Source organism: Jatropha curcas, chromosome 6 (genome assembly GCF_041381405.1).
Source record: "Jatropha curcas cultivar XTBG-Jc1 chromosome 6, XTBG_Jcur_1.0, whole genome shotgun sequence".
Classification (NCBI taxonomy): Eukaryota; Viridiplantae; Streptophyta; class Magnoliopsida; order Malpighiales; family Euphorbiaceae; genus Jatropha; species Jatropha curcas.
In genome coordinates, this window is record NC_143156.1 from 1,779,629 (window position 1) to 1,804,011 (window position 24,383).

Genomic DNA, 24,383 nt, shown 5'->3' on the forward strand with positions numbered 1-24,383 from the left:
ATTGCTTTTTGACTTTGATGTGAAAAGTAAAAGCTAAATGGGCTGTTTTTGTCTTCCACTTCATACTTTAATTACTTTGTCAACTCATAATTCTTTGGGTCAAACTTCCCTATTAATTTGGCGGCAATTAGAATTATGCTAGTTTAATTCTATACGTAATCCTTTTGATTATATCCATTATGTTCTATTATATTTTCTTAATAATGTTTTCACGGTGATTGTTTTGTCTATAAATATAAAATATTTAAGTATTTTAAAGAGTAATAAATGATATTTTTTCAATTTTACTCTTATTTATATTAGATATAATAGTTATTTTCACGAGTATTTAAAATTATTTGTATCATCTTTATTGCAGTACGTGGATAATTTTAACATTGAATAAACAGTAAATTGAGTAAATGATATATAACGAGGAAAATGAACCAATCAACTCATTATAAAGCGTAAATTATTAAATACTTTGATAATAAATTTGATTAATTATTCTCAAGGTCTAGATTCTTAACAATCTTTCTATTTCTTTATTATTAGATAGAATTGTTGAAAATTAATATCGGAGTAATGATGTGAATTAAATGATAATTTGATCAAATTATTTTTGATTTTATTATAATTTAAGAGAATTAATTATTTTTTTAATCTCTATGTAGAAACATTAAACAATTTGCATTTAGAATCAAGGAAGTAGTTTGTAATTTTCAGCCAAAATACTTCCTCAAAAGCAATTTCATTTTTGAAGAAAGAGATAAAAAAAAAAGGCATATGGTATAAATTTTCATATTTTAAATGAGTATTCAATTTTTCAGAAATGAAAATTGAAATTTTAATAGTTGACATTTTTGTTGAAAATATTGTAAATCACATGTATGCATACATATTAAATTCCAAGTCAATAAAGACATTTGTTCTAAAATAATATTTATGGTTTGAGATAAAATAGGAAATAAAACTCACCAGAAATATACAAAATATAAAATTTATGATATAACAAGCTATATTAACAAACCATATATATAACAAGTTGAAAGAAAAATTTTTTTCTCAAAAAAAGCAACATATAATTATGTGATTATAGACTTTAGTAAAAAGTAAAAAAATAAAATAAAATTATTAGTAACGAGTCTATTGTTCATGTTTTTATTAATAAAAAATTTATTAGTATCACATTATATGAATTTATAAATGGCAGATTTTTGTGTTGCATTTCATGAATTTATTAAATTTTCAAATAAAAAATAAATTTTCAAATAAGAGATTAAATAACTCAAAAGGTCAACAAAACCTACTGATATCGGTTTCCAGAAATACATGTAAAATGATATAGAAATAGCAAATTCTTTACCGTGATAAAATAAAAGCATTACTAATAAATATTTGATTTATTTTTATTAAAGGAAAATTACCATTTAATTCTCGAGATATGATATGGTTTATTTTAAATATACACTAATTTAGGAGATGGCCACTGTTCTCTCTATATACACACACACACTGGCCAAGCTACACCAGTTACTAAAGTATATAAATCTGCACTTACTATTTACCCACTTGATTTGGGAGAGAATTGTTTCATAACTGATAAAAAGTTAGCTTGTAGACTTGGTATGAAAATGGCAATCACTCCCAAGCGCCCATTGCCGTGAAGATCATGCACGAAAAACATTGAATAAGCAATTCAATAAGAGATCTCAAATCGCATCGATATGATTTAATCCCGGATCTTTGAAATTAGAATAAGTTCTGCAGTTACTATTATGAACATGTACTAAAGACCAAGCTATTATGAAAATCTATCAGTTCTTCCATTTTGAAAACCATGCTATACATTATCGATAATAGCTGCGCTGTAGCTATACAAATTGGTTTTGATAATCAAACACGAAAAAAATTAGAAATTACAGAGCATATTTCTGGATTTTTATAAAATGTGTTGCAGTACAATCAGGAGAATGTATCAGATAGTTCAGACAAATATGACAAACAAGACATAAATTATATTTAAATCATCCTAATCTTGATCACAATCCCTAAACTTTACAAATTTTCTTCTTTTCTTATTATTCTATATTTCACTAGCTAGAAATCTTACATTGACTTAGTAATTATACTATACAACATCTGGGAGAAGAAGATACGATAATGTGCATTCTATCCCTTAAAGCAAGCACTACTTTGATCTAAGGTAAGAATTTGCGTCACTGACCTTGCTATGTGGAACTAACCAACAGAGGAAGTCCAGACAAACAATCTCATGCATCTTCAAAATCAAATTGGGAAAAATAGGTTATGATGTTTCATCTAAAGGACTATCGTCTTGAACTAATTTCTCAACTGGATTCTCCTCAGCCCACATGGCTGCATCTGAGTATCCGAGCTCAAAGAGCCTGTCAAGAATACCATCTTCTGCTGGCTCCAATGCCCATTTGAAAAGCTGGAACGATTTAGAATGCATGTGAGTCAGTTTATCCTCAAAAGTAGACATATATATATATATATATATATATATATCAAAGCTAACGTACCTCTCTTGGGCTAGCTCTATTTTCAGGATTACAGTCTGGACTAATCCCAATTCCTTGCAGTCCCAATCGACTGGCTGGGAAAGCACAAACACGGACCTACATTTGAGCAGGCACCAGAAACACACAAAAATGGCATATTTGTTAATATAACATTATGGAGAAGAATGGGGAAACTGTAGCCAAAAAAAAAAAAAAAAAACATCAAGAGTGAGATTTTGCCAATCTTCAGATCCCTAAACTAATTGCATCAAACAAGTTTTATGGAATGAAGAAAAAATGAAACATATGTCATCCTTAAGACATAAATGGCTACTAAAAAAACAACAGTAGGATGCCTAAAATGCCACCCAAATGCTAAATCTATTAAATGCTACTCCAAAGCCACTTTCAAGATAAACAAGTGAGCCAACACGATACAATGTGAAGAGCCTATTTCAAAGTACATAACTTAATGAAGCAAAAAAGCACGAGTTGATTCCACGAGAAGCAACAGAAAGAATAAAAAAAAAAAAGTGCAAGAAAGATGGGAAACAGAAGCATTTAGTTACTGTAGAACAATAGATATGAAGTGGAAAACAGAGGGTGGGAAAGGTGCTTAAGATTATTGCTCACACCCAATTAAGACACTTCTAGTTTATTTGGCAATCCCATATCTGATTCTACGGAACACTATTACCTAGCCCCACAAAAATTGAAGGTTATTTTATTCCACTCATTCTATTCTCTTCTATATTTTTCTCCCACTGGAACTAGTTGACATGGAGACTTGTTTTATTGTGTAAATAGCAAATAAAGTTCTGAAAAATGAGCTTTAATTTTTGAATAATCATTCAGTTGTAAGACTTGGTGCGCATAATACTGTTCTGGCTCATTTCAAATGTCTCCATTAAAAGAAATATCACCAATTCACTACACTTCTTATGTATTGTATGACTTCATTTGAACAAGTATAGCTTAGTGATCAAGCGACCAATTCCTAAGAATTCCTCAGCTCACCAACAAAATGCAAAAGTAAGGATTATACAAAAAAAAGCAGCAAGGTAAGGCTTCAACTGATCTTATGTCTTATTAAGTGCATAGATATTTATTGCAATGTCCAGAGGAAAAATATCTCTAGCACTTACCGTATGAGCAGCAGATGTTGGAGGCATAAACAATGTCAAACCCCCATCGATGCAAAGACGGTTTCGGAAAATTGTTGCAGGTCTTGGGGCAAGATATCTGCAATTTCATCATATTTGCACTGGTTTTACTTCTAGTTCAATGTTATTAAATAAACTAACAGTTATTGTAAGTAAAGTGATAAATAAACTGTTCACCCTGGAATAAATGAAGAAGTGAAAACTGCATTTATGAGATCTTCCTTAGAATCAAATTGATCCACTAATAAACCCCTGGGCCTCCATGAAATCTGAGTTACAGCAACTGTGACATGACAGACTATATTAAAAGAATGCAAGAGCAAACCACCAAAATGAACCAAATATCCAAATGAAATATCTTCGAACTCTCAAATGAATTCCATAATCATTGGCATAAGCACAGGGGGAAATAAAATTATATAAAAATGGAAAGAATAGATCAAATTAACCAAGATAGATGCAAATTGTAAATAAATCATCTAACACCAAAATGAACGTGCATGTTAAGAACAACTTAATTTAGTTCCATCCATTCACATTCATTTAAGTTTTTCCATCTTCAAGCATATGTACTTCTGTCATCACATCTACCTCACTACATATTCATCTAATTAAACCAGGCACATGTGCAACTGTACAAAGTAATAAATATGTCCAACTAGCAAGCCTTCCCAACATGATGCATGTTTTATCATAGGGGAGAAAAGAAAATCACGCCTACCACGAACCCTCCCACTGGACCTAATATGCACATCATCTGGTAGAAACTTTTCCAGAACATCTCGGAGAACAGCCTGTGAAAAAGAAGTATCAGATTAATACTAAAACTATAATGGTTTTTTCCCCAAACCATACAAAATATCTTAATTGGTTCTTTCTTTGCCAAAAATTTTACAGCTCAAAAACCCACATAAAACTTCATGCAATACAAAAAAATAAACTTATTCTTCTTAGCATATAAGAATTCCCTGAAAGCATTTTATTTTTACATCAAAAGAAAAATTGTTTCAGAAGTAGGAAACAGAGATATGCTATTACATTAGTTCATAAAATTTTATATATCATGCCCTAATTTAGACATTCGTTGTCCATAAGAAAACCAAAGAGGGATACTAGCCTGCAGAAATTAAGAATGAAAACTTCCAGTATAAGAAAATTTCAGCACCAGACTAGAAATTTACCCCAAGTCGAAATGCAGTCCCTCTTAGCCGGCAGTCTTCAGCTAATATTTTAGTAGCTTGTAGGGCCTCCTGCATACTAGCTCCAGAGGCAATCACGGCACACACTATAGCCCCAGCAGAGGAACCAGCCAGTGGAGTGGTTTCCTGTGTCAGATATACATATAAGAAAACAACATTTTATTTGAAATTTTCTCAGAGAAACATTAATGCATCAATAATAGATTAAAATTAGGGGAACTTTTTACTTGCAAGGAAATACCACTTGCTGTATTTACATCAGGTTTCATATTGTTTTCAGCACGTGGCATGAAATTTTAGTAAACAAAAGCAACTATCTTTTGTTTGAATACACAACTAAAGTGATGCAAAAGATAAACAAATGCAAGTAGTCCAAGCACAAGAACAGTAAAAGAAAAGTACCCAACCAACATGAAAGTTATCACGGATGGTAACTTTCAACTGAAAACAAGTGTGATTTACACATAATATAGCCCACAAAAGCTTCGTACAAATTCCAGTTAAAAATTGAGCTGGTTAAGATATCATCTACACAGATAATGTGGATAAAGGAAAATTTTCTCAAAATACAAGCCAAATGCAAGTCAAGCTGTCCAAATTTTTGGCAAATATCATCAACTCAAAATGCCAAACTAGAAACTGCAACCCACAGAACCATACCCATCAAAATAGAATATTGAAAACCTTTTAAGCAAAATCAAAAACCAAAATTGCTGAAGTACACTTTCCCAATTCAAAAGCCCTAAACCTTACTCGGAAAAATTGTCAGTAAAAAACGAAGATTGACTAATCAAATATAAAGAACCAGACCTTAATGTAGCCCTTTTCAATGAGCAATTGAGAAACACCAAGATGATAAGGAAACAACAATCCAGCAGCAGAAAAACTAAACCCAGGACTTGTAATTACACGCCGTTCTTTCTCAGCCTCAATATCCTTAACCCTCTGTTCCCAAATAACATCCGGCTCTATCTCATCCTCCATTACCGCTCCTATCCTTTCTTCATAATCCACATCACCACTCTCTTTCCCATTCGATTTTTCAAACAAAGAAATCCCAGAAGAAGAAAAACTCCCATTTTTACTTCTACTACCACTTTTCAACAATCTCGAAGCAATTCCCAAAAAAAGCTCTCCTGTGGCAACAGCAAAAGACTTCTTCTCGGCCGGCACCGGCTGTTGAGGAGGTGGTGGGTATGTAATTTTATTGTTATTAGAAGAAGAGCTTTTAACGGAAAGATTTAGGGATTGTGAGCGGTGGGTGAGATATGGGCTGGGGTTAGGAGAATGGAAAGGGACAGAGGTGGATTGAGAGTGAGGGAGGAGAGAGGAGAGAGAAGGAGCCATAGGAAATGGTGAAGAGGAAGAAGAAGAAGGTGAGGGCCTGTTTGATTTCTTGATGAAGAACATTCTTAAAAGGAAATGAAAAAAGACTTTCTGTCATTATCTAAGTGGATTTTGTGTGCGTCTTTGTTATGGAAAATTGTTAATTATTATCATTTTCCTTTTTCTAATTGTGTTTTTGCCAGGAGAGAGAAAGTGAGAAGTTAGTTTGTGTTTTGTTTGTTTTTGGGGCCAACCGAAAACTAAAAAATACTAAGAAAATAGAAATTGATTTTCATTTGTACAAATTTAAATGGCCATCAATTGTAAATGTTCGTTTTATAAAATATTTTTTAATATTATCCGTAAATTTTTTATCATGAGAATAATCTCATTTAAATAAAATATTTTTATAAAATGAAATATTATTTATAGTTCAATCCAAAAATCTCTCAAAATGATGTTATACGTTGCCAATAACAGCTACGGGTGAGCAACTCGGTTCGGTTCACTAAAGCCAAAAAATATAAATTGAAATTTTAACAACATACCGAAACGAATCGAAATTGATATCTAAACCGAGCAAATCTATTCTATCGCTTTTAGTCGTTTTTGCTATGTCGATTCAATTTTAAGCCTAACCGATAAATTTCTGGAAAATCAATTTGAACCGAACAATAAATTTGATTCAAGCCGAGTAAATCACCTCCCTTAAATATCTGACCGAAATGAGTCAATTCGGTGCTCGATCGGTAGGTGGTTTTACACAGCCCCCTAATAATAGCTGCACTGTAACTATACAAATCAGTTTTGAAAACCGAAACAACAATGACTAACCATTAGTCTCGAAATAGTATCGAAACGATACATTCCTGAAATTTACAATTTGTACTTTTCCTTTTCTTATTATTGTATTTCACTTGCTAGATATCTTACATTGATTTAGCTAATTGCACTGTTTTGATATGAGGTGGTGAGAATTTCACACGACTGATATGCTATTTAGAAGAATTTTAGATGGCCAGAAAGGACTACTCGTACCGGAATCTCATGCATCTTTAAAATCAAATTGGGAATCATCCAAAGCCAAAGGACTATCATCTCGAACTACTTTCTCAACGGGATTCTCATCAGCCCACATGGCTGCATCTGAGTATCCTCGCTCAAAAACCCTGTCAAGAAGACTATCTTCTGTTGGCATCAATGACCAGTTGAAAAGCTGGAATGATTTGTAACCCTAGTTCATTAGCTTATCCTCAAAAGTAGACATATATCTAAAAGCTAGCATACCTCTACTGGACTAGCTCTAGTTTCAGGATTACAGTCCGGACTAATCCCAATTCCTTGCAGTCCCAAAAGACCGAATGGGAAAGCACACACCCGGACCTACAAGATAACATGTGAGTAGGCACTAGAATCGCCCAAAGAAATGACATATTTGTTTAGTATGACATTCAGGAGAAAGGATGGGGAAACCGTATCCAGTAAAGAAACATCAAGAGTGAGATCATGCCACTTCTTATATTTGTCTAACTTCAATTGGACAAAGAAAGCTTAGTGATCAAGTGACCCATTCCCAAGAATTCCTCAACTCACCAACAAGATACAAAAACAAAAAGTAAAAAAGCTTCAACCGATTTTATGCCTAATAAAGTGCAGAAATATTCACTGAAATATACACAGTAAAAATATCTCAAGCACTCACTGTATGAGCAGCAGATGTTGGTGACATACACAATGTCTAACCCCCATCAATGCAAAGACGGTTTCGGAACATTGTGGCAGGTCTTGGTGCAAGATATCTGCAATTTCATCCTAGTTGCCCTGGATTTTATTTCTAGTTCAATGCTATTAGAAAGGTAAAAAGTAATGCAAGGTAAAATGATATATAAACTATTCACCCTGGAAGAAATGAAGAAGTGAAAAGTGCATTTATGAGATCTTCCTTAGAGTCAAATTGATCCACTAATAAACTGCCGGGCCTCCACGAGATCTGAGTTACAGCAACTGTGATAGGACAGACTATTTTAAAAGAGTGCAAGTGCATACCAACAAAAAGAATCAGATATCCAAATCAAGCACATTTGAATTCTCAAATGAGTTCTATAATCATAAGCACAAGGGAAAATAATATGTTGAAATGGAAACAACAGATAAAATTAACTAAGATAGACCCAAATCGCAAATAAACCTTCTATCCTCAACAGTGAGAAAATTATGCATATAATTAACAAATAAACTATGTATTTAGAATTGGTATCGAAGTAATAATAAAACATTGAAAGTTGAGGGCATGTTAAGAACAACTTAATTTAGTTCCACTCTTCCCCACCCATCTAAGTTTTTCAATCGTAATACTTGTGGACTTCTGCCATCACATCTACATCCCTACAGATTCATCCAATCAAACCAAGCACTTGTATTTATGTGCAGTGCAGACACATATCCAACCATCCGAACTTGCAAAGTAATGAATATCTCCAACTAGCAAGCCTTCCCAACATGGTGCAAAGGTTTTATCACAGGGGAGAAAATAAAATCAGACTAACCGTGAACCTCCCACTGGTCCTAATATGTCCATCATCTGGTAGAAGCCTTTCAAGAGCATCCAGAAGAACATCCTGCTAAAAATAAATATCAGATTAGGACTAAAATCTCCATATGGTTTTCTCTACAAAAGCACACAAGAAATCTTAATTTGTCATTTCTTTGCCACAAATTTTACTGCTAAAACCCACATAAAATTATGCAATGCATGAAACTTCACACCATACCAAAAATAAATTTATTATTCCTGGCATATATGCATTCCCTGCATGTTCTTTTTTTCCTATCAGAAGACAAATTGTTTCAGAAGTAGAAACTGATATCCCATTAGTTTAATAATCATGCTTCAATTTATATATTCATTGTCGGTAATAGAAGAAAAGGTGCATTACTAGTCTGGAGAAATTAAGAATGAAAACTTCCACTATAAAAAGAAATTTCTGCACCAAACCATTGCAATAAAAATTTACCCCAAGTTGTGCAGCCCCCTTAGCCGGCAGTCTTCACCGGCTATTTTAGTAGCTTTTAGGGCCTCCTCCATGCTAACTCCAGAGGCAATCAATGCACAAGCTATAGCACCAGCAGAGGAACCAGCCAAGGGAGTGGTTTCCTGTGTCAGATATATATATAAGAAAACATTTTATTTGAAAATTTCTTATAGAAGCATTGATGTATGAATAATAGATTAAAATGAGGGGAAGTTTTAGTTGCAAGGTAATACCATTTCTGTATTTACAGCAAGTTTCATATCGTTTTGAATATGTGACATGACTCTTCAGTAAACAAACGCAACTATCTTTTGTTTGAATACATGACTAAAGTGATGTAAAGATCATCAAATGCACATGGTCCAAGCATAAGAAGAGCAAAAGAAGAGTGCCCAACCCACATAAAGTTATCATGGACAGAAATATTCTACTGAAAACATGAATACTTGTGATTTATAAGTAATAGCTCGCAGAAGCTGGGGACAAATTCCAGTAAAAAATACACAGCTGATGTGGATAAAGGAAACATTTTTCAGAACAAATATCGAACTGCCCCAATTTTACTTTACTAGTGACAAATATCAACTCAAAATGCCAAACTAGAAACTGCAATCCACAGAAATATATCCATCAACATAGATTATTGAAAACCTTTGAAGCAAAATTAAAAGTACAAACTGCTAAAATGCACTTTTCAGATCTGAAAAAAAAAAAAAAAAAAAAAAAGATAAAATTCAAAGCCCTATTTTAGTTGGAATATTAGAAATTGTCACTAAAAATGAAAATTGACTACACAAAAGAAAAAAAATTAAAGAAAAAGACCTTAATGTAACCCTTTTCAATAAGCAATTGAGAAACACCAAGATGATAAGGTAACAACCATCCAGCTGCAGAAAAACTAAACCCAGGATTTGTAACTACACGCCGTTCTTTCTCAGCCTCAATATCCTTAACCGCTCCATTACCACTCTCTTTCCCATTAATTTCTCAATTAAAGAAACCCCAGAAGAAGAAAAACTCCCATTTTTGTTTCCACCGCCACTATGCAATAACCTCGACGCAATTCCCAAAACAAGCTCTCCCGTGGCGAGAGCAAAAGACTTACGCGCTGCCGCAGGCAGCGTTTGAGGCGGTGGTGAGTAAGTGATTTTATTGTTATAATTAGAAGAAGAGCTTTTAATGGAAATTTTGAGGGATTGTGAGCGGTGGGTGAGATATGGGTTGGGGTTGAGTGGAGAGAAAGGAATAGAGGTGGATTCAGAAGGGGGGGGGGGGGAGAAGGAGAGAGGAAAGAGAAGGAGCCATGGAAAATGGTGAAGAAGCAGAAGGAAATCGTCTGTTTAAAGAAGAACATCCTTAAAAGAAAAAGGTTGGTTAGTTTTAGGCGCCAACCGAAAATTAAAAAATAATAAACAATTGTAAACCGTTTTTCTTCCTTTTTCTCTGTTTGGTGGATCATAAAAGCATATGAATATTTATTTACACTAAATATTTTTTATTACATAATAACTCATTCAAAGTTTAATAAAAACACTGTATATGATGAAATATTTTTTCATAAAAATAAAAATTTAATTAATAAAAAACAAAATATTTAGTTATTTTTCAATTTTTTTGAAAGAGAATAATGCAGCTTTATTATCTCAAGAAAAAATTCTGATAAAAATCGAGAGATAGTATTTTAAATCTGAAAACGAACATTAGAATAAGAAGCTCTAACTAGATGATGAGTCTCCAAATTGACTTGTATTCGAACCCAATTGATTTTAATATTGAGCCTAAACTTGTAAAAGAGACTTATAATTATATAACAATATAAAACTCAGAGTTATCTAATAAAGAAGAATTTAGAGCAAATAAACAAGTTTCTAGTTATTTTTTAAATTGGTTTCTTTTTTATTATGTAAAATACTTGTTATACTTATATCAGATATAAATTTATTGCTTACCCAATTAGTAATTTATTATCATTTTAAAAATATATCTTTTTTTTATTAAAAATATGAAATACAAACTACTCTTCATCCTAGAATAAGTTATGTAAGAACATCATGATACAGCCAATATTTATACAGCTGTCAAAAATAATAATGGACACCATATACTTACCTCTGTTTCAAAATATAATGCGATGTTTGATTAAACTATGAAAGTGTAATCCTTGGGTAAGTGCATAAAATAATTGCATTTGATTTGCATTATCAATTTTACTTCCTAAAAAATAAATCATATAAAGAAAGTAACTTCCTTAAAGATAGTTAAGGAAATTGCACTTTTATAATTAAATTCAATGAATTTATTATTTTATTTTATTATCTAAACACGTTTAAATTTATATTATGGACATTATTATTTTTTATAATTTACTTCTCACACATTTTATTTGTATACCAAACTTATTCAAATTATAGTTTTTAAGAAATTATTTCCTTGGACGTGTATCTTCCTGAGAAAAATATTTTTCAAAATAGACAATGTTGAACCAAATGAAGCCTAAGTCGTGTTAGGATAATTTTTTTATAAAAAAATATGAATTGCTTTGAATATTTTAAGCAATAATAAGTGATATTTTTCCAGTTTTACCTTTATTTATATTAAATACAATATAATGATGTGAGATAAGGGAATTATGTGAAATAAATATAATTTGGTCAATTATTCTCGATACAACTTATATTTTTTAATAAATAAAACAAAAAATAATAACAAAGAAGTTAAGCCATATGGGAGAGTGCTTCAAATGTAGAATCCGTTGTCTTGATTGGCATCTAATTTAGCCAGAAAATCAGGACAAAATGCTCCTAATTTCAATTCAATAATTCAGCCATTGTCACCCCTTTTACATGACAAACACATCTAATTCCTCATTCCTTCCTATTATAACAATTCATTAGCTTGATACTGGTTAATTTCTCAAACAGTCTAGTCTATATTACCAAGGGAAATAAACGGAATATAGAAAAATAAAGAAAAATATAATAATAAGCCGTAATAAATTTTATTTAGTTGCTAACGAGATGTGATTTGATTAGTATTTTCATTTATGCTAAGAGTGGAAGATTTCCTATTCGAGTTTTCTGGACAACGGACCCTTGTTGTATATGTATAGTTCACATTGTTACATCCTCTTCAAGAATGAGTTTCATTAGAGAGGGACTCTATAGGATGGATCCACCATTTTCAAAATAAACAAATTTCCTCTATCTCCCCTTGAAATTCTGCAGACAAGAAACCATAGTCCAATATGAGTGATGGGTCTTTGAATTTTTTTTTTTTTTTGGATAAATGTATATTACTTGCCTTAACTCATCATCCAAGTAAGTGATTTCCAACTGACCACGCCCACTTCCAGGTGATGCAATAGGTATCTATAAAGCATTAAAAGGATATTATTTATCAATTTCTAAGATACCTGATCATGGTTTTGGATATCCATTCAGCCAGCCTTTTTGTCATGCTGAAAGTTATATAAAATGGACGGGCTAACTCACTCCCAAAAGCAGCTAGCTCGAGAGGAGGATTGTCCATGGGAGTGGCCCAACATTGAAGACCGAGTCTAACTCATTTCCCAAAAGTCAGCTCAAGAGAAAAAGGATTGCCAAATCTTATATTTTGAATAGAGACCTCATTGGATAACATTAAGAATTGTAATGTTAACATTGCAACAGACTTTTACATACCAGACCAGCAATCCTGAAGAAGTCAAATTTAACAGCTACCCTTCTTGCATTTATAGGCACTAAATTAGCAGTGACCTGTGGATAAATGGGTAACTCTTCAATTTCAGCTGAATGCTCTAATTAAATCATGTCATATTGTCATATGGTTGCTTGCCATTTTTTTTTTTCCAAGCAAGGATTTATGAATACATATTATGTATTTTCACTCGAAAAACTAGAAACTAAAATTGAAATATTTTGCAGATACTTGATAAGAATTAAGAAGAAGTACCTGATTAAAGAATGGCCAAGTTTCCATGTTTTGAGCTCTTAGAGTATCAACATTAATTGCTTGGTAGATTTTTCCATTTGGTCTTAACAACTTTGGCCTCTGTTTCAAGAACATTACATACAATAGTTAATTACAGGTTCTATAATTAATCTTATTTGCCTTTGTCTAACATGCCAAATGCATCTAAATTTAGAATCAGATCATTACTAATTACGAAACAAGTATCTGTTAGAAAGATTGAGTTCGCCAGTTAACCATGTACAGCAGGAAAATAAACAGAGAGAGAACAGAGCAATAACCTTTGTTTGAAGAACTGATTGAGATGTTGTATATATGAGCTCCCATTTCCCATTCAGCAAATTAGACTTCAAAGGCTCCTTTACTTTGTTCACTGCCTCAAGTTTACGAGCAATCTGATCAAAACGCATAATCCATAATCTGATCAAATTAATGATAATTAAAGGTAAATTAATCAAGATCAAGCTCTAATCTCATCAACTCGTTCTTGATCCTTAGGTGTAGCCTTAGCCCCACGATCAAGAGGAGCTATAGCCTCGAATAGTTCTTCTTTAAGGCTATTAACATCTTTACCTTTTTTCAAAAGACCCTGAAAGAAGGAAACTCTGGTCCTCCATTTCCAAGAATCAACAGCATCATAAATCTTATTCTTGTTAGAGCTTATCTCAGTGTGGGTATTGGGTTTTGAAGACAAGGAAATAAATTTTGATGAGAGAATAGTTTGTGGAGGATGAGAAGTAGTAATTAAGAGTTCAGTTGGGGAGATAAGTGTTTTTAGGTTAGCAGCAGAAGCGGTGGCGGCCATTAGTGGTGGTGGAGCAGTAGAACCTTTTGATTTTTTATTCTTTTTGAAAGTTCGTTTTTTCTCAATTTGCGGATATGGAGCTTAGTCCACTGTTTTTAGGCACGTGTCTATATAATATGGAAAATTGGGAATTTTTACATGAAAATGAATCAAGGTGAAAAATTGTTGATATTTGTGCTCTGATACCAATTTGTTGTGTGGTGCCACTCATTAGGACCCACACATGTTGAAAATAAGTAAATAAAAAAAGGGAAAAATATGGATCCTTGTAAGACTCACAAGCTTTGACAATAAAAAGAAAAAAAGAAAAGGAAATTCGGTAGACGGTGTTATATTTTTCGGTGGATGCGTTGTCCTTCTCCTACAAATAAGAGAGGATGCAATGCTTTAAGACACACAAGAGCAAAAGAAAAAAAAATAAGAGAGATTACAAATAAGAGAGGATGCAATGCTTTAAGACACACAAGAGCAAAAGAAAAAAAAATAAGAGAGATTTTTAGAGAGTTCTTCAAGTTTTAGAAAGTGTTCTAAAACTAGGGTAAAGAAAAATAGTGAGGATAATTTGGAGTTTTTTCGAGAAACACTTTTGAGTGCCACTATATTGTATTGCTTTCTTTGTGTACTTACTATTTTTTTAGTGGAAGAAATATTTGGAAGTCCCGTGGACGTAGTCCTAAACAGTTAAGGGTGAACCACGTAAATTTTTGTATGTCATATTTTTATTTTTCCATTGCATACTTATTCTCATAATTTTTATCACCGGTCCCTAACAAGTGGTATCAGAGTTGAAGGTTTAAACATATCCAGCCAGCAGTACCGGATCCGTGGATATATTTTGAAAATAAATATACCACAACGACGAGAAAATTACGACGAATCCATTGGTGCAGTCCGTTAAAAAAAAGACGTTGCAGAATCAACCTAGTGATGAATAATAAAATAGTAACTCAAAATTGATGGTGAATAGTACTATTGTCATTACTGTTGCTGAACTCATCACTCTTAAGCCCAGCATTATTCACGCATAGTACTATTTACAGTTATTATTCACGCATGTATGTACTGTTTACGTATACTGTTACTATTCACATATACTACTATTCACGTATACGGTTTCTGTTGGTGATAATATTCTGCACAAGTCAAAAATGGATGATAGAACAACAGACACAATGGTTAGACTCAACTCATCAAACTATGCAGTATGGAAAATATTAATGGAAGATCTTCTATGCTGCAAAGATCTCTTTGAAACAATTGAGTTAAAAGCAGTCAGACCAACTTCAATAAATGAGACCGATTTGAAGTCGACTAACAGAAAAGCAGTCGCAACCATCAGGCAGTCTGTTGAAATGAGCATCGTAAATCATATCGCTCATGAGAAAGATGCCTATTCAATTTGGAAGAAGTTGGAAGGACATGTATGAACGGAAGAATGCCCAGAACAAAGCTTTTTTAATCATAAAGCTTGTAAATCTGAAGTACAGAGATGGCGAAAGTGCTTCAGATCACTTGGGCAAATTCCAAGAAATTTTGAACCAACTGACGACGTCAAAAATAGTGCTAGAAGACCAGTGCAGGCACTATTCTTATTGAGTTCCTTGCCGGACAGTTGAGAGACGCTGATTGTCACGCTTAGTAATATGTCAGAAGGGAATCTGACCTTAACCACAGTTAAAGAAAGTATTCTGAATGAAGAAAATAGACCTAAGGAGAATGGTACAAGTAGCAACTCAGATGCACTCGTTACAGTTACAGAAAGGAGGGGGAGAAGCAAAACCAGATATCCCATAAATCCAAACAAACTTGAAAATTCACGGAGAAGATCCAAGTCAAGAAAAGGTGTCACTTGCTATCATTGTGGCAAGCCCGGTCACATCCAAAGGCACTGCAGAAAATGGAAGAAGGAACGAGCCAAAGAAAATGATGAGGAAAAGAAAGACGATACGGAGGTAGCTTCAGTAGCTATTGATGTTGACGCACTTGATGATGGTAGTGCGCTGATTTCTCATGCTCGTCTCAGTGAGTGTTTTACTAGTCAACAATCTCTTTGGATTATTGACTCTGCCTGTTCATATCATATTTCTTCAAAGAAGAAATATTTTTCATCACTTACTCTCGGAGATTAAGGCCATGTCAAGACTTTGAATGGCACATATGTGAAAAATTGCGGCATTGGAATAGTATGCATCAAAACCAATGCCGGTTATGATCTCTAGTTGGAAGATGTGAGATACACTCCTACGACAAATTTCAATCTGATCTCAGTTCATTGTCTTGATAAATTGGGTTATGCAAATCTATTTGTCAACAGAACTTGGAAGCTTTCCAAAGGTAACTTGGGGTTCAGAAGAGAGAGAAAGTTCAACACCCTCTACTACACCCAGGCAAAAGTTTGCACAAGAGTGGTGAATGCATTTGAAAATTCATCTGCTGAGTTGTGGCACAAACAACTTGGTCGTTTGAGTGAGAAAGGAATGGAGACTCTCACCAAGAAGAAAATGCTATCTTTGAAAGGTTTTGCCTTTAAAAATATGCGCTGATTGTTTGTCTGGTAAACAACATAGAGTTTCCTTTCAAAGATCCTCTTCTCCTTCTAGAAAGCCTGGTATTCCAGAATTGGTACACACTAATGTTTGCTCAATGGGTGACAAATCCTTGAGTGGTTGCTCATATTACGTCAGCTTTATTGATGACCATTCTAGAAAGGTGTGGGCTTTACCATTAAAGTCAAAAGACCAGGTATTGGATATGTTTAAAGTCTTTCATGTCATTGTTGAAAGACAAACGGGAAGAAAGTTGATATGTGTTAGAGCTGATAATGGTGGTGAGTACAGAAGATCATTTGAGAAGTATTGCTCAGAACACGGCATCAGACTTCAGAAGACAGTTCCCAAAACTCCACAACAGAATGGAGTTGTAGAGAGAATGAACAGGACCACTGTTGAAAGGATTAGATGTATGCTCTCTCATGCCAAACTTCCAAAAACCTTTTGGGCTGAAGCAATGAGTACTGCAGTTTTCAGAATAGTGGTATACGTAAATAGTTACCGTATGCGCTTTCGGAAGTTTAGCATAAGAGAGCATACATCTAACCCTTTCAACAGTGGTCCTGTTCATTCTCTCTGCAACTCCATTCTGTTGTGGAGTTTTGAAAACTGTCTTCTGAAGTCTGATGCCGTGTTCTGAGCAATACTTCTCAAATGGTCCTTTGTACTCACCACCATTATCAGCTCTAACACATATCAACTTTCTTCCTGTTTGTCTTTCAACAGTGACATGAAAGACTTTAAACATATCAGCACCTGGTCTTTTGACTTTAATGGTAAGGCCCACACCTTTCTAGAATGGTCATCAATAAAGCTGACGTAATATGAGCAACCACTCAAGGATTTGTCACCCATTGAGCAAACATTAGTGTGTACCAATTCTAGAATACCAGGCTTTCTAGAAGGAGAAGAGGATCTTTGAAAGGAAACTCTATGTTGTTTACCAGACAAACAATCAGCGCATATTTTTAAAGGCAAACCTTTCAAAGATAGCATTTTCTTCTTGGTGAGAGTCTCCATTCCTTTCTCACTCAAACGACCAAGTCGTTTGTGCCACAACTCAGCAGATGAATTTTCAAATGCATTCACCACTCTTGCGCAAACTTTGACCTGGGTTTAGTAGAGGGTGTTGAACTTTCTCTCTCTTCTGAACACCAAGTTACCTTTGGAAAGCTTCCAAGTTCTGTTGACAAACAGATTTGCATAACTCAATTCATCAAGACAATGAACTGAGATCAGATTGAAATTTGCCGTAGGAGTGTATCTCACATCTTCCAACTAGAGATCATAACCGGCATTGGTTTTGATGCATACTATTCCAATGCCGCAATTTTTCACATATGTGCCATTCAAAGTCTTGACATGGCCTTAATCTCCGAGAGTAAGTGATGAAAAATATTTCTTCTTTGAAGAAATATGATATGAACAGGCAGAGTCAATAATCCAAAGAGATTGTTGACTAGTAGAACACTCACTGAGATGAGCATGAGAAATCAGCGCACTACCATCACCAAGTGCGTCAACATCAATAGTTATTGAAGCTACCTCCGTATCGTCTTTCTTTTCCTCATCATTTTCTTTGGCTCGTTCCTTCTTCCATTTTCTGCAGTGCCTTTGGATGTGATCGGGCTTGCCACAATGATAGCAAGTGACACCTTTTCTTGACTTGGATCTTCTCCGTGAATTTTCATGTTTGTTTGGATTTATGGGATATCTGGTTTTGCTTCTCCCCCTCCTTTCTGTAACTGTAACGAGTGCATCTGAGTTGCTACTCGTACCATTCTCCTTACGTCTAGTTTCTTCATTCAGAATACTTTCCTTAACTGTGGTTAAGGTCAGATTCCCTTCTGACATATTACTAAGCGTGACAATCAGCGTCTCTCAACTGTCTGGCAAGGAACTCAATAAGAATAGTGCTTGCACTGGTCTTCTAGCACTATTTTTGACGTCGTCAGTTGGTTCAAAATTTCTTGAAATTTTCCCAAGTGATCTGAAGCACTTTCGCCATCTCTGTACTTCAGATTTATAAGCTTTATGATTAAAAAAGCTTTGTTCTGGGCATTCTTCCGTTCATACATGTCCTCCAACTTCTTCCAAATTGAATAGGCATCTTTCTCATGAGCGATATGATTTACGATGCTCATTCAACAGACTGCCTGACGGTTGCGACTGCTTTTCTGTTAGTCGACCGGTCTCATTTATTGAAGTTGGTCTAACTACTTTCAACTCAATTGTTTCAAAGAGAACTTTGCAGCATAGAAGATCTTCCATTAATATCTTCCATACTGCATAGTTTGATGAGTTGAGTCTAACCATTGTGCCTGTTGTTCTATCGTCCATTTTTGACTTGTGCGGAATATTATCATCACTAGAAACCATATACGTGATAGTAGTATATGTGAATAGTAACAGTATACGTAAACAGTATCTGTATGCGTGAATAGTACCTGTAAATAGTACTATGTGTGAATAGTGCTGGGCTTAATAGTGATGGATTTATCAACAGTAACGCCAATAGTACTGTTCACCACCAATTTTGAGTTACTATCTCACTATTCATCACTAGGTTGATTCTGCAACGTCTTTTTAAATGAACTGCACAAATGGATTCGTCGTTATTTTCTCGTCATTGTGGTATACTTATTTTCAAAATATATCTACGGATCCGGTACCGCTGTCTACTTGGCTAGATCTGTTGAAACCTTCAACTCTGATACCACTTGTTAGGGCCCGGTGATAAAAGTTACGAGAATAATTATGCAACGAAAAAATAAAAATATGAAAAAAAAATTTACGTGGTTCACCCTTAACTGTTTAGGGTTACGTCCACGGGACCAATTTAAATATTTCTTGCACTAAAAAAAATAGTAAGTACACAAAGAGAGTAATATAAAATAGTGGCACTCAAAAGTGTTTTCCAAAAACACCTCAAAATTATCTTCATTATTTTTCTCTATACTAGTTTTAGAACACTTTCTAAAACTTGAAGAACTCTCTAAAAATCTCTTTTATTTATTTATTTTTTGCTCGTGTGTTTTGAAGCATTGGATCCTCTCTCCTATTTATAGGAGAAGGATAACGCGTCCACCGAAAAATATAACGCGTACGCCGAATTTCCTTCTCTCTTTTCCTTTCTATTGTCAAAGATCATGGGTTCCACTAGGACCCATAAGTTTGCCCTTTTTATTTATTTTCAACACGTGTGGGTCCCACCGCATATTGTCGTATGGTTGCTTGCCATTTTTTTTTCCAAGCTAAGATTTATGAATACATTGCGTATTTTCACTCGAAAAACTAGCAACTAAAATTGAAATATTTTGCAGATACTTGATAAGAATTAAGAAGAAGTACCTGATTAAAGAATGGCCAAGTTTCCATGTTTTGAGATCTTAAGAGTATCAATATTAATTGCTTGGTAGATTTTTCCATTTGGTCTTAACAACTTTGGCCTCTGTTTCAAGAACATTACATACAATAGTTAATTACAGGTTCTGTAATTAATCTTATTTTCCTTTCTCTTAACATGCCAAATGCATCTAAATTTAGAATCAAATCATTACTAATTATGAAACAAGTATCTGTTAGAAAGATTGAGTTCGCCAGTTACAGATCAGTTAAACATGTACAGCAGGAAAATAAACAGAGAGAGAACAGAGCAATAACCTTTGTTTGAAGAACTGATTGAAATGTTGTATATATGAGCTCCCATTTTCCATTCAGCAAATTAGACTTCAAAGGCTCCTTTACTTTGTTCACTGCCTCAAGTTTACGAGCAATCTGATCAAAACGCATAATCCATAATCTGATCAAATTAATGATAATTAAAGGTAAATTAATCAAGATCAAGCTCTAACCTCATCAACTCGTTCTTGATCCTTAGGTGTAGCCTTAGCCCCACGATCAAGAGGAGCTATAGCCTCGAATAATTCTTCTTTAAGGCTATTAACATCTTAATCTTTTTTCAAAAGACCCTGAAAGAAGGAAACTCTGGCCCTCCATTTCCAAGAATCAACAGCATCATAAATCTTATTCTTGTTAGAGCTTATCTCAATATGGGTATTGGGTTTTGAAGACAAGGAAAGAAATTTTGATGAGAGAATAGTTTGTGGAGGATGAGAAGTAGTAATTAAGAGTTCAGTTGGGGAGGTAAGCGTTTTTAGGTTAGCAGCAGCAGCAGAAGTGGCGGCGGCCATTAGTGGTGGTGGAGCAGTAGGTAAGTCTTTAGGCACGTGTCTTTATAATATGGAAAATTGGAAATTTTTACATGAAAATGAATCAAGGTGAAAACTTGTTGATATTTGAGAATTGAATAAGATTACATATCAAACTAATAAATTAAAGATTCTTTTAAAATTTATTCCTAAGAATAGTTGTAATCAAAACATATTTTAAATTTTTTTTTTAGAATAAATAAGAGGTAGGTAAGTCTTCCCTGATTATTTCTGATTTAATATGGTAAAAAAATTGCCCTAAAAAATTTCCTTAAAAGAGTTGAAAAATATGAAGAAATTGAATTTTTTAACTTCAATATTGCTTACTTAATACAGTATTTTGAATGTATAAAGTCTATATGTACAGATACAAGAAAAAAGAGCCATCACATGTTTGTATGCAAAATCTTGCAGGCCTGAGGAAATAGCCAACAAGCAAAACAATTTCCTGTATGTAACATATTTATACAACAAATGAAGCAAGTTTCTCCTTCCCGTGATCAAGCAAGACAGTTACAGTGCCACAATGCGATTGAGACATCAGATGGGGACGCGATACGATGGATCAACCATTGTCAAGATGAACAAGTTTCCTTTGTCACCCCTGGAAATTCTGTTGGAAAAAATTATGCATGTTTCAGTTGAAGTAATACAAGTGAGTTCAGCTACATAGTCGCAACAGAGCCAAAAGATGTGCTTTGAAACTAATAAATTTGCAGTGATTTTCCCAAATGAACAAGAACTAGTCACATGATCATCAAGGATTGAAAGAACCCCTTTTTCGGAAATAACAAAAGAATATTACAAGAAGCCATTTCAACAATTGGTATGAGAGGAAAATATAAAAAGGATTGTGATTCTTGAAGTTAAAAATTAGTTAATTTCTAGTCCCAGAAACAATAATGTCAAGTCAAACTCACCGCAGTTCTTCATCCAAATATGTAATTTCCAACTCACCACGAGCTCTTCCAGGTGCCTTAATTGGTATCTGGGAACCATGATAAATAGATTATTTATCCATGTTTCTAAAATAAGTTAAAGTTCAAGACTACATATTCAGATAATGTACAATCAATTTATCACCAATTGCATACACTTCTAAAGAAAGTTATACTTTTACTGTTGCAGGAAATTCACTTTTTGCGGTTAGTTTTCCAACAACAAAATTTCCCTGGTTGGCCTTAATGAAGTACGCAACAATAATGTGCACAGATATGATCATGTTAGTTTTATCTATTGTTTTTATGCAAAAGTTCGCACTGAATCCATTGGAAAATAAAAATTATATTAGATGAACGGTGGAATCATCAGTTAACTGAATAACTAAATAAAATTAACAGATGGACCAATTCAGCAGAAGCTAATTGAACCTTCAAATTCAAATAGTACCTCTGACACGTTCGAAAGAATAAAATAGTAACAATATAAAGATAAAACAAAATAGAATCATCTATTGCACTTAAGCAGATGTGAACTTTGCTACAAGATTTGTAATGAAAAGAATTAGTAATACTAGAAAGCTCGCACCAATTCATTGAACCTGACATCTGTAAAATTATAGACAAATGCTACAATAGTAACAGGAACAACACTTACCAGACCTGCAATTTTGAATTTGTCAAATTTGACAGCCACTTTTTTTGCATTCAAAGGAGTTAAATCTGCGGTCACCTACAAGGCATTAATTAATATCAGTTAACAAGCAAAAGTAAATGCAAGAATCATCAAAAAAAAAAAAAAAAAAAAAAAATTCAAATATTACTATAGCAAATTATTGTTGGATGGAAAACGTCGAGGATAGATGAAATTAAGGCCTAATTAAAGACCGCCAAAGAAAGATCTTACCTTGACCCAAAAATAAGTTTATTGCTTCTATCAGAAAATCATAGAGAATTTGAAAAGAAAAGATTTCTGAAGAATAACAAAGATTCCATAGTTAATTGGAACTGGAAAATTACCTGGTTGAAGAATGGAAAAGATTCCATATTCTGGGCCCTTAGTGTATCTGCATTAATTGCTTGGTAGTTCGTTCTAGATCTTAAGAATTTGGGCCTCTGCATGCATAGCATTATTTTTCAGGCTATATCAGTTTATGCAGGAAACAAAAGAAGTGACTATAATAATAGTTTTAATTCTAATCCTCTATCTTGAAAAAATACAGAAATGTAGCAAGAAAGCAACTATATGCCTAACATCAATGACGAAAAAGAAGTGAACAAAAAGAGACAACTGCAAAACATACCAAAACCAAAAAACAAAGTGATTATTAATCACATCAAAACAAGACACTCTATAGAGATACGTCGAAAGAATTCTCATTCCTCAGACAAGGGACAAAAATAGGAAAATACCCATCGAAGAAAAACAAAATTGCATAATAATTCAGCTTACCTGGGTTTGTAAAATTGATTGTGAAGTTGTGTAAATAAGCTCCCATTTCCCATTTAGTAAATTAGACTTGAGTGGCTCCTTTGTTGGATTAACTGCTTCAAGTTGGCGTGCAATCTATTAAGATACACACATATAAACACTGAAAACTGGCAAAAAATGTCAACTTTTCCATCAAAATTTTAGAAAGCTTCACTAGTATACTAGTTTAGTCACCCTAGAAATGTCATGGGAATGGAACCGTGTGGTTAATCCAAAAAATCACATTTCAAGTCATATTTTTTTAAAAAAAATAAAAAATAAAAATAAAAATGTTAGTTATGTTCAGAATTATACTTCAAAACACCACCATTTCAGTATAAACTAAAGTTGCTGAAATATAATATATTGGATTCCTTTTAAACCACAGAATGCTATTTCACGAAGTGCATTCAATATTGAATATTCCTGATAACAAGCCAAAACATAAACTAAGTATTTCTTATTTCCAAGAAACGTACTCTTATTCCTTATCTTGAATTACAATCCTAAGCCCAAAAATCAAAGTTAAGAGGCAAATCCAACTGGGGCTGTCTCAATTGCTAATTCCAAGTGCTATTTCAAAACATTAACAATCAGAAGAGGCACTGAGATGATCAAATAATACACAAACCTCGTCAACTCTCTGCTGGTCTTCAAAAGAGGCATCAGCCCCACGATCAAGAGGAGCAATGGCCTCAAGAATCTCTTCCTTAAGAACCTTAGCATCTTTGCCCTTTTTCAAGAAAGCAGGGAAGAAAGAAACTTTAGCTCTCCATTTATCAAAGTTTGAGTTTTTACTGGTTGAAAGGGTCAAGAGACGGGTTTGGTTGTTATCGATGGGTATGGAAGACAAGTGAAAGGTGGCAACTTTGGGGATTGATGAATTAGAAGAGAATTGACAGGTAGTGAGGATTGAAAGAGAGTTTTGAGAAGATAAGGCCATTGTTATATGGTGAGTTTTTCAGGAGCTTGAAACTTGAAAGTGGGGGCTCTTTTCTATCAGGTGGCAGTGAATGTTAGTTAGTTCTACTCGTGATTATGCGCTCGAACGGCGTCGTTTCAATGATGGTGGTGATAATTAACTAAATATAAGTAATGCGAGTGACCGTTGTTTTTTAATGACATGATGTTGTCGTCCAACGACGGTTTACTTTAAGATCGGTGCAGAGGACTAATTCAAGTGTACATTTACAAACAGTAAAATGAAATGTCGTTC

The 24,383-nt window shown here is 33.8% G+C and overlaps 3 protein-coding genes and 1 pseudogene across 7 annotated transcripts; all 4 read right to left on the reverse strand.

Annotated features, from left to right (window-relative positions):
- Nucleotides 1-1,891: 1,891 nt before the first annotated feature.
- On the reverse strand, nt 1,892-6,374 carry LOC105633381 (uncharacterized). Its single transcript, XM_089723460.1, has 7 exons — nt 5,677-6,374; nt 4,849-4,992; nt 4,389-4,461; nt 3,845-3,950; nt 3,650-3,746; nt 2,526-2,621; nt 1,892-2,434 (listed from the first exon to the last, which is right to left on the reverse strand). The coding sequence occupies exons 1-7, from the start codon at nt 6,274-6,276 to the stop codon at nt 2,288-2,290; spliced, it is 1,263 nt and encodes a 420-aa protein (XP_089579586.1). The 5' UTR covers nt 6,277-6,374; the 3' UTR covers nt 1,892-2,287.
- A 1,996-nt stretch (nt 6,375-8,370) lies between these two features.
- On the reverse strand, nt 8,371-10,683 carry LOC105633438 (uncharacterized; annotated as a pseudogene). Its single transcript, XR_016321240.1, has 4 exons — nt 10,649-10,683; nt 10,047-10,560; nt 9,207-9,346; nt 8,371-8,813 (listed from the first exon to the last, which is right to left on the reverse strand). The product of XR_016321240.1 is annotated as an uncharacterized LOC105633438 (transcript).
- A 1,515-nt stretch (nt 10,684-12,198) lies between these two features.
- Nucleotides 12,199-20,764, reverse strand: LOC105633437 (putative plastid-lipid-associated protein 4, chloroplastic). Of its 3 annotated transcripts, none has more exons than XM_089723400.1 (9): nt 20,402-20,764; nt 20,211-20,302; nt 19,899-19,998; nt 13,767-14,359; nt 13,475-13,566; nt 13,176-13,274; nt 12,905-12,979; nt 12,525-12,592; nt 12,199-12,442 (listed from the first exon to the last, which is right to left on the reverse strand). In XM_089723400.1, exons 4-9 carry the CDS (start codon nt 13,996-13,998, stop codon nt 12,370-12,372), a joined length of 639 nt encoding a protein of 212 aa, XP_089579526.1. In that variant the 5' UTR covers nt 13,999-14,359; nt 19,899-19,998; nt 20,211-20,302; nt 20,402-20,764; the 3' UTR covers nt 12,199-12,369. The 3 variants fall into 3 exon arrangements, with proteins under 3 accessions (XP_089579526.1, XP_089579525.1, XP_089579527.1); XM_089723399.1 differs by having other exon boundaries at nt 20,211-20,324; XM_089723401.1 differs by lacking the exons at nt 19,899-19,998; nt 20,211-20,302; nt 20,402-20,764 and having other exon boundaries at nt 13,475-13,588; nt 13,660-14,071.
- A 282-nt stretch (nt 20,765-21,046) lies between these two features.
- Nucleotides 21,047-24,173, reverse strand: LOC105633380 (putative plastid-lipid-associated protein 4, chloroplastic). Of its 2 annotated transcripts, none has more exons than XM_012215970.4 (6): nt 23,799-24,171; nt 23,150-23,263; nt 22,717-22,812; nt 22,355-22,429; nt 21,679-21,746; nt 21,047-21,371 (listed from the first exon to the last, which is right to left on the reverse strand). In XM_012215970.4, the coding sequence occupies exons 1-6, from the start codon at nt 24,108-24,110 to the stop codon at nt 21,299-21,301; spliced, it is 738 nt and encodes a 245-aa protein (XP_012071360.1). In that variant the 5' UTR covers nt 24,111-24,171; the 3' UTR covers nt 21,047-21,298. The 2 variants fall into 2 exon arrangements, 1 of the variants encoding a protein (XP_012071360.1); XR_001046812.4 differs by having other exon boundaries at nt 21,291-21,371; nt 22,360-22,429; nt 23,799-24,173.
- Nucleotides 24,174-24,383: the final 210 nt, after the last annotated feature.

Excerpts from the sequence above, each read along its gene's own strand:
- LOC105633437 (XM_089723401.1), bottom strand. The coding sequence starts at position 13,998 with ATGGCCGCCACCGCTTCTGCTGCTAACCTAAAAACACTTATCTCCCCA. Across the intron at positions 13,589-13,659 it reads AACGAGTTGATGAGATTAGA|ATTGCTCGTAAACTTGAGGC; the intron begins GCTTGATCTTGA and ends CGTTTTGATCAG. Across the intron at positions 12,980-13,175 it reads CTTGGCCATTCTTTAATCAG|GTCACTGCTAATTTAGTGCC; the intron begins GTACTTCTTCTT and ends ATTTATCCACAG.
- LOC105633380 (XM_012215970.4), bottom strand. The coding sequence starts at position 24,110 with ATGGCCTTATCTTCTCAAAACTCTCTTTCAATCCTCACTACCTGTCAA. Across the intron at positions 23,264-23,798 it reads ACCAGCAGAGAGTTGACGAG|ATTGCACGCCAACTTGAAGC; the intron begins GTTTGTGTATTA and ends GTATCTTAATAG. Across the intron at positions 22,430-22,716 it reads CTTTTCCATTCTTCAACCAG|GTGACCGCAGATTTAACTCC; the intron begins GTAATTTTCCAG and ends AATGCCTTGTAG.
- LOC105633381 (XM_089723460.1), bottom strand. The coding sequence starts at position 6,276 with ATGTTCTTCATCAAGAAATCAAACAGGCCCTCACCTTCTTCTTCTTCC. Across the intron at positions 4,462-4,848 it reads GGACTGCATTTCGACTTGGG|GCTGTTCTCCGAGATGTTCT; the intron begins GTAAATTTCTAG and ends TCTTTTTCACAG. Across the intron at positions 3,951-4,388 it reads GTCCAGTGGGAGGGTTCGTG|TTGCTGTAACTCAGATTTCA; the intron begins GTAGGCGTGATT and ends GTCATGTCACAG.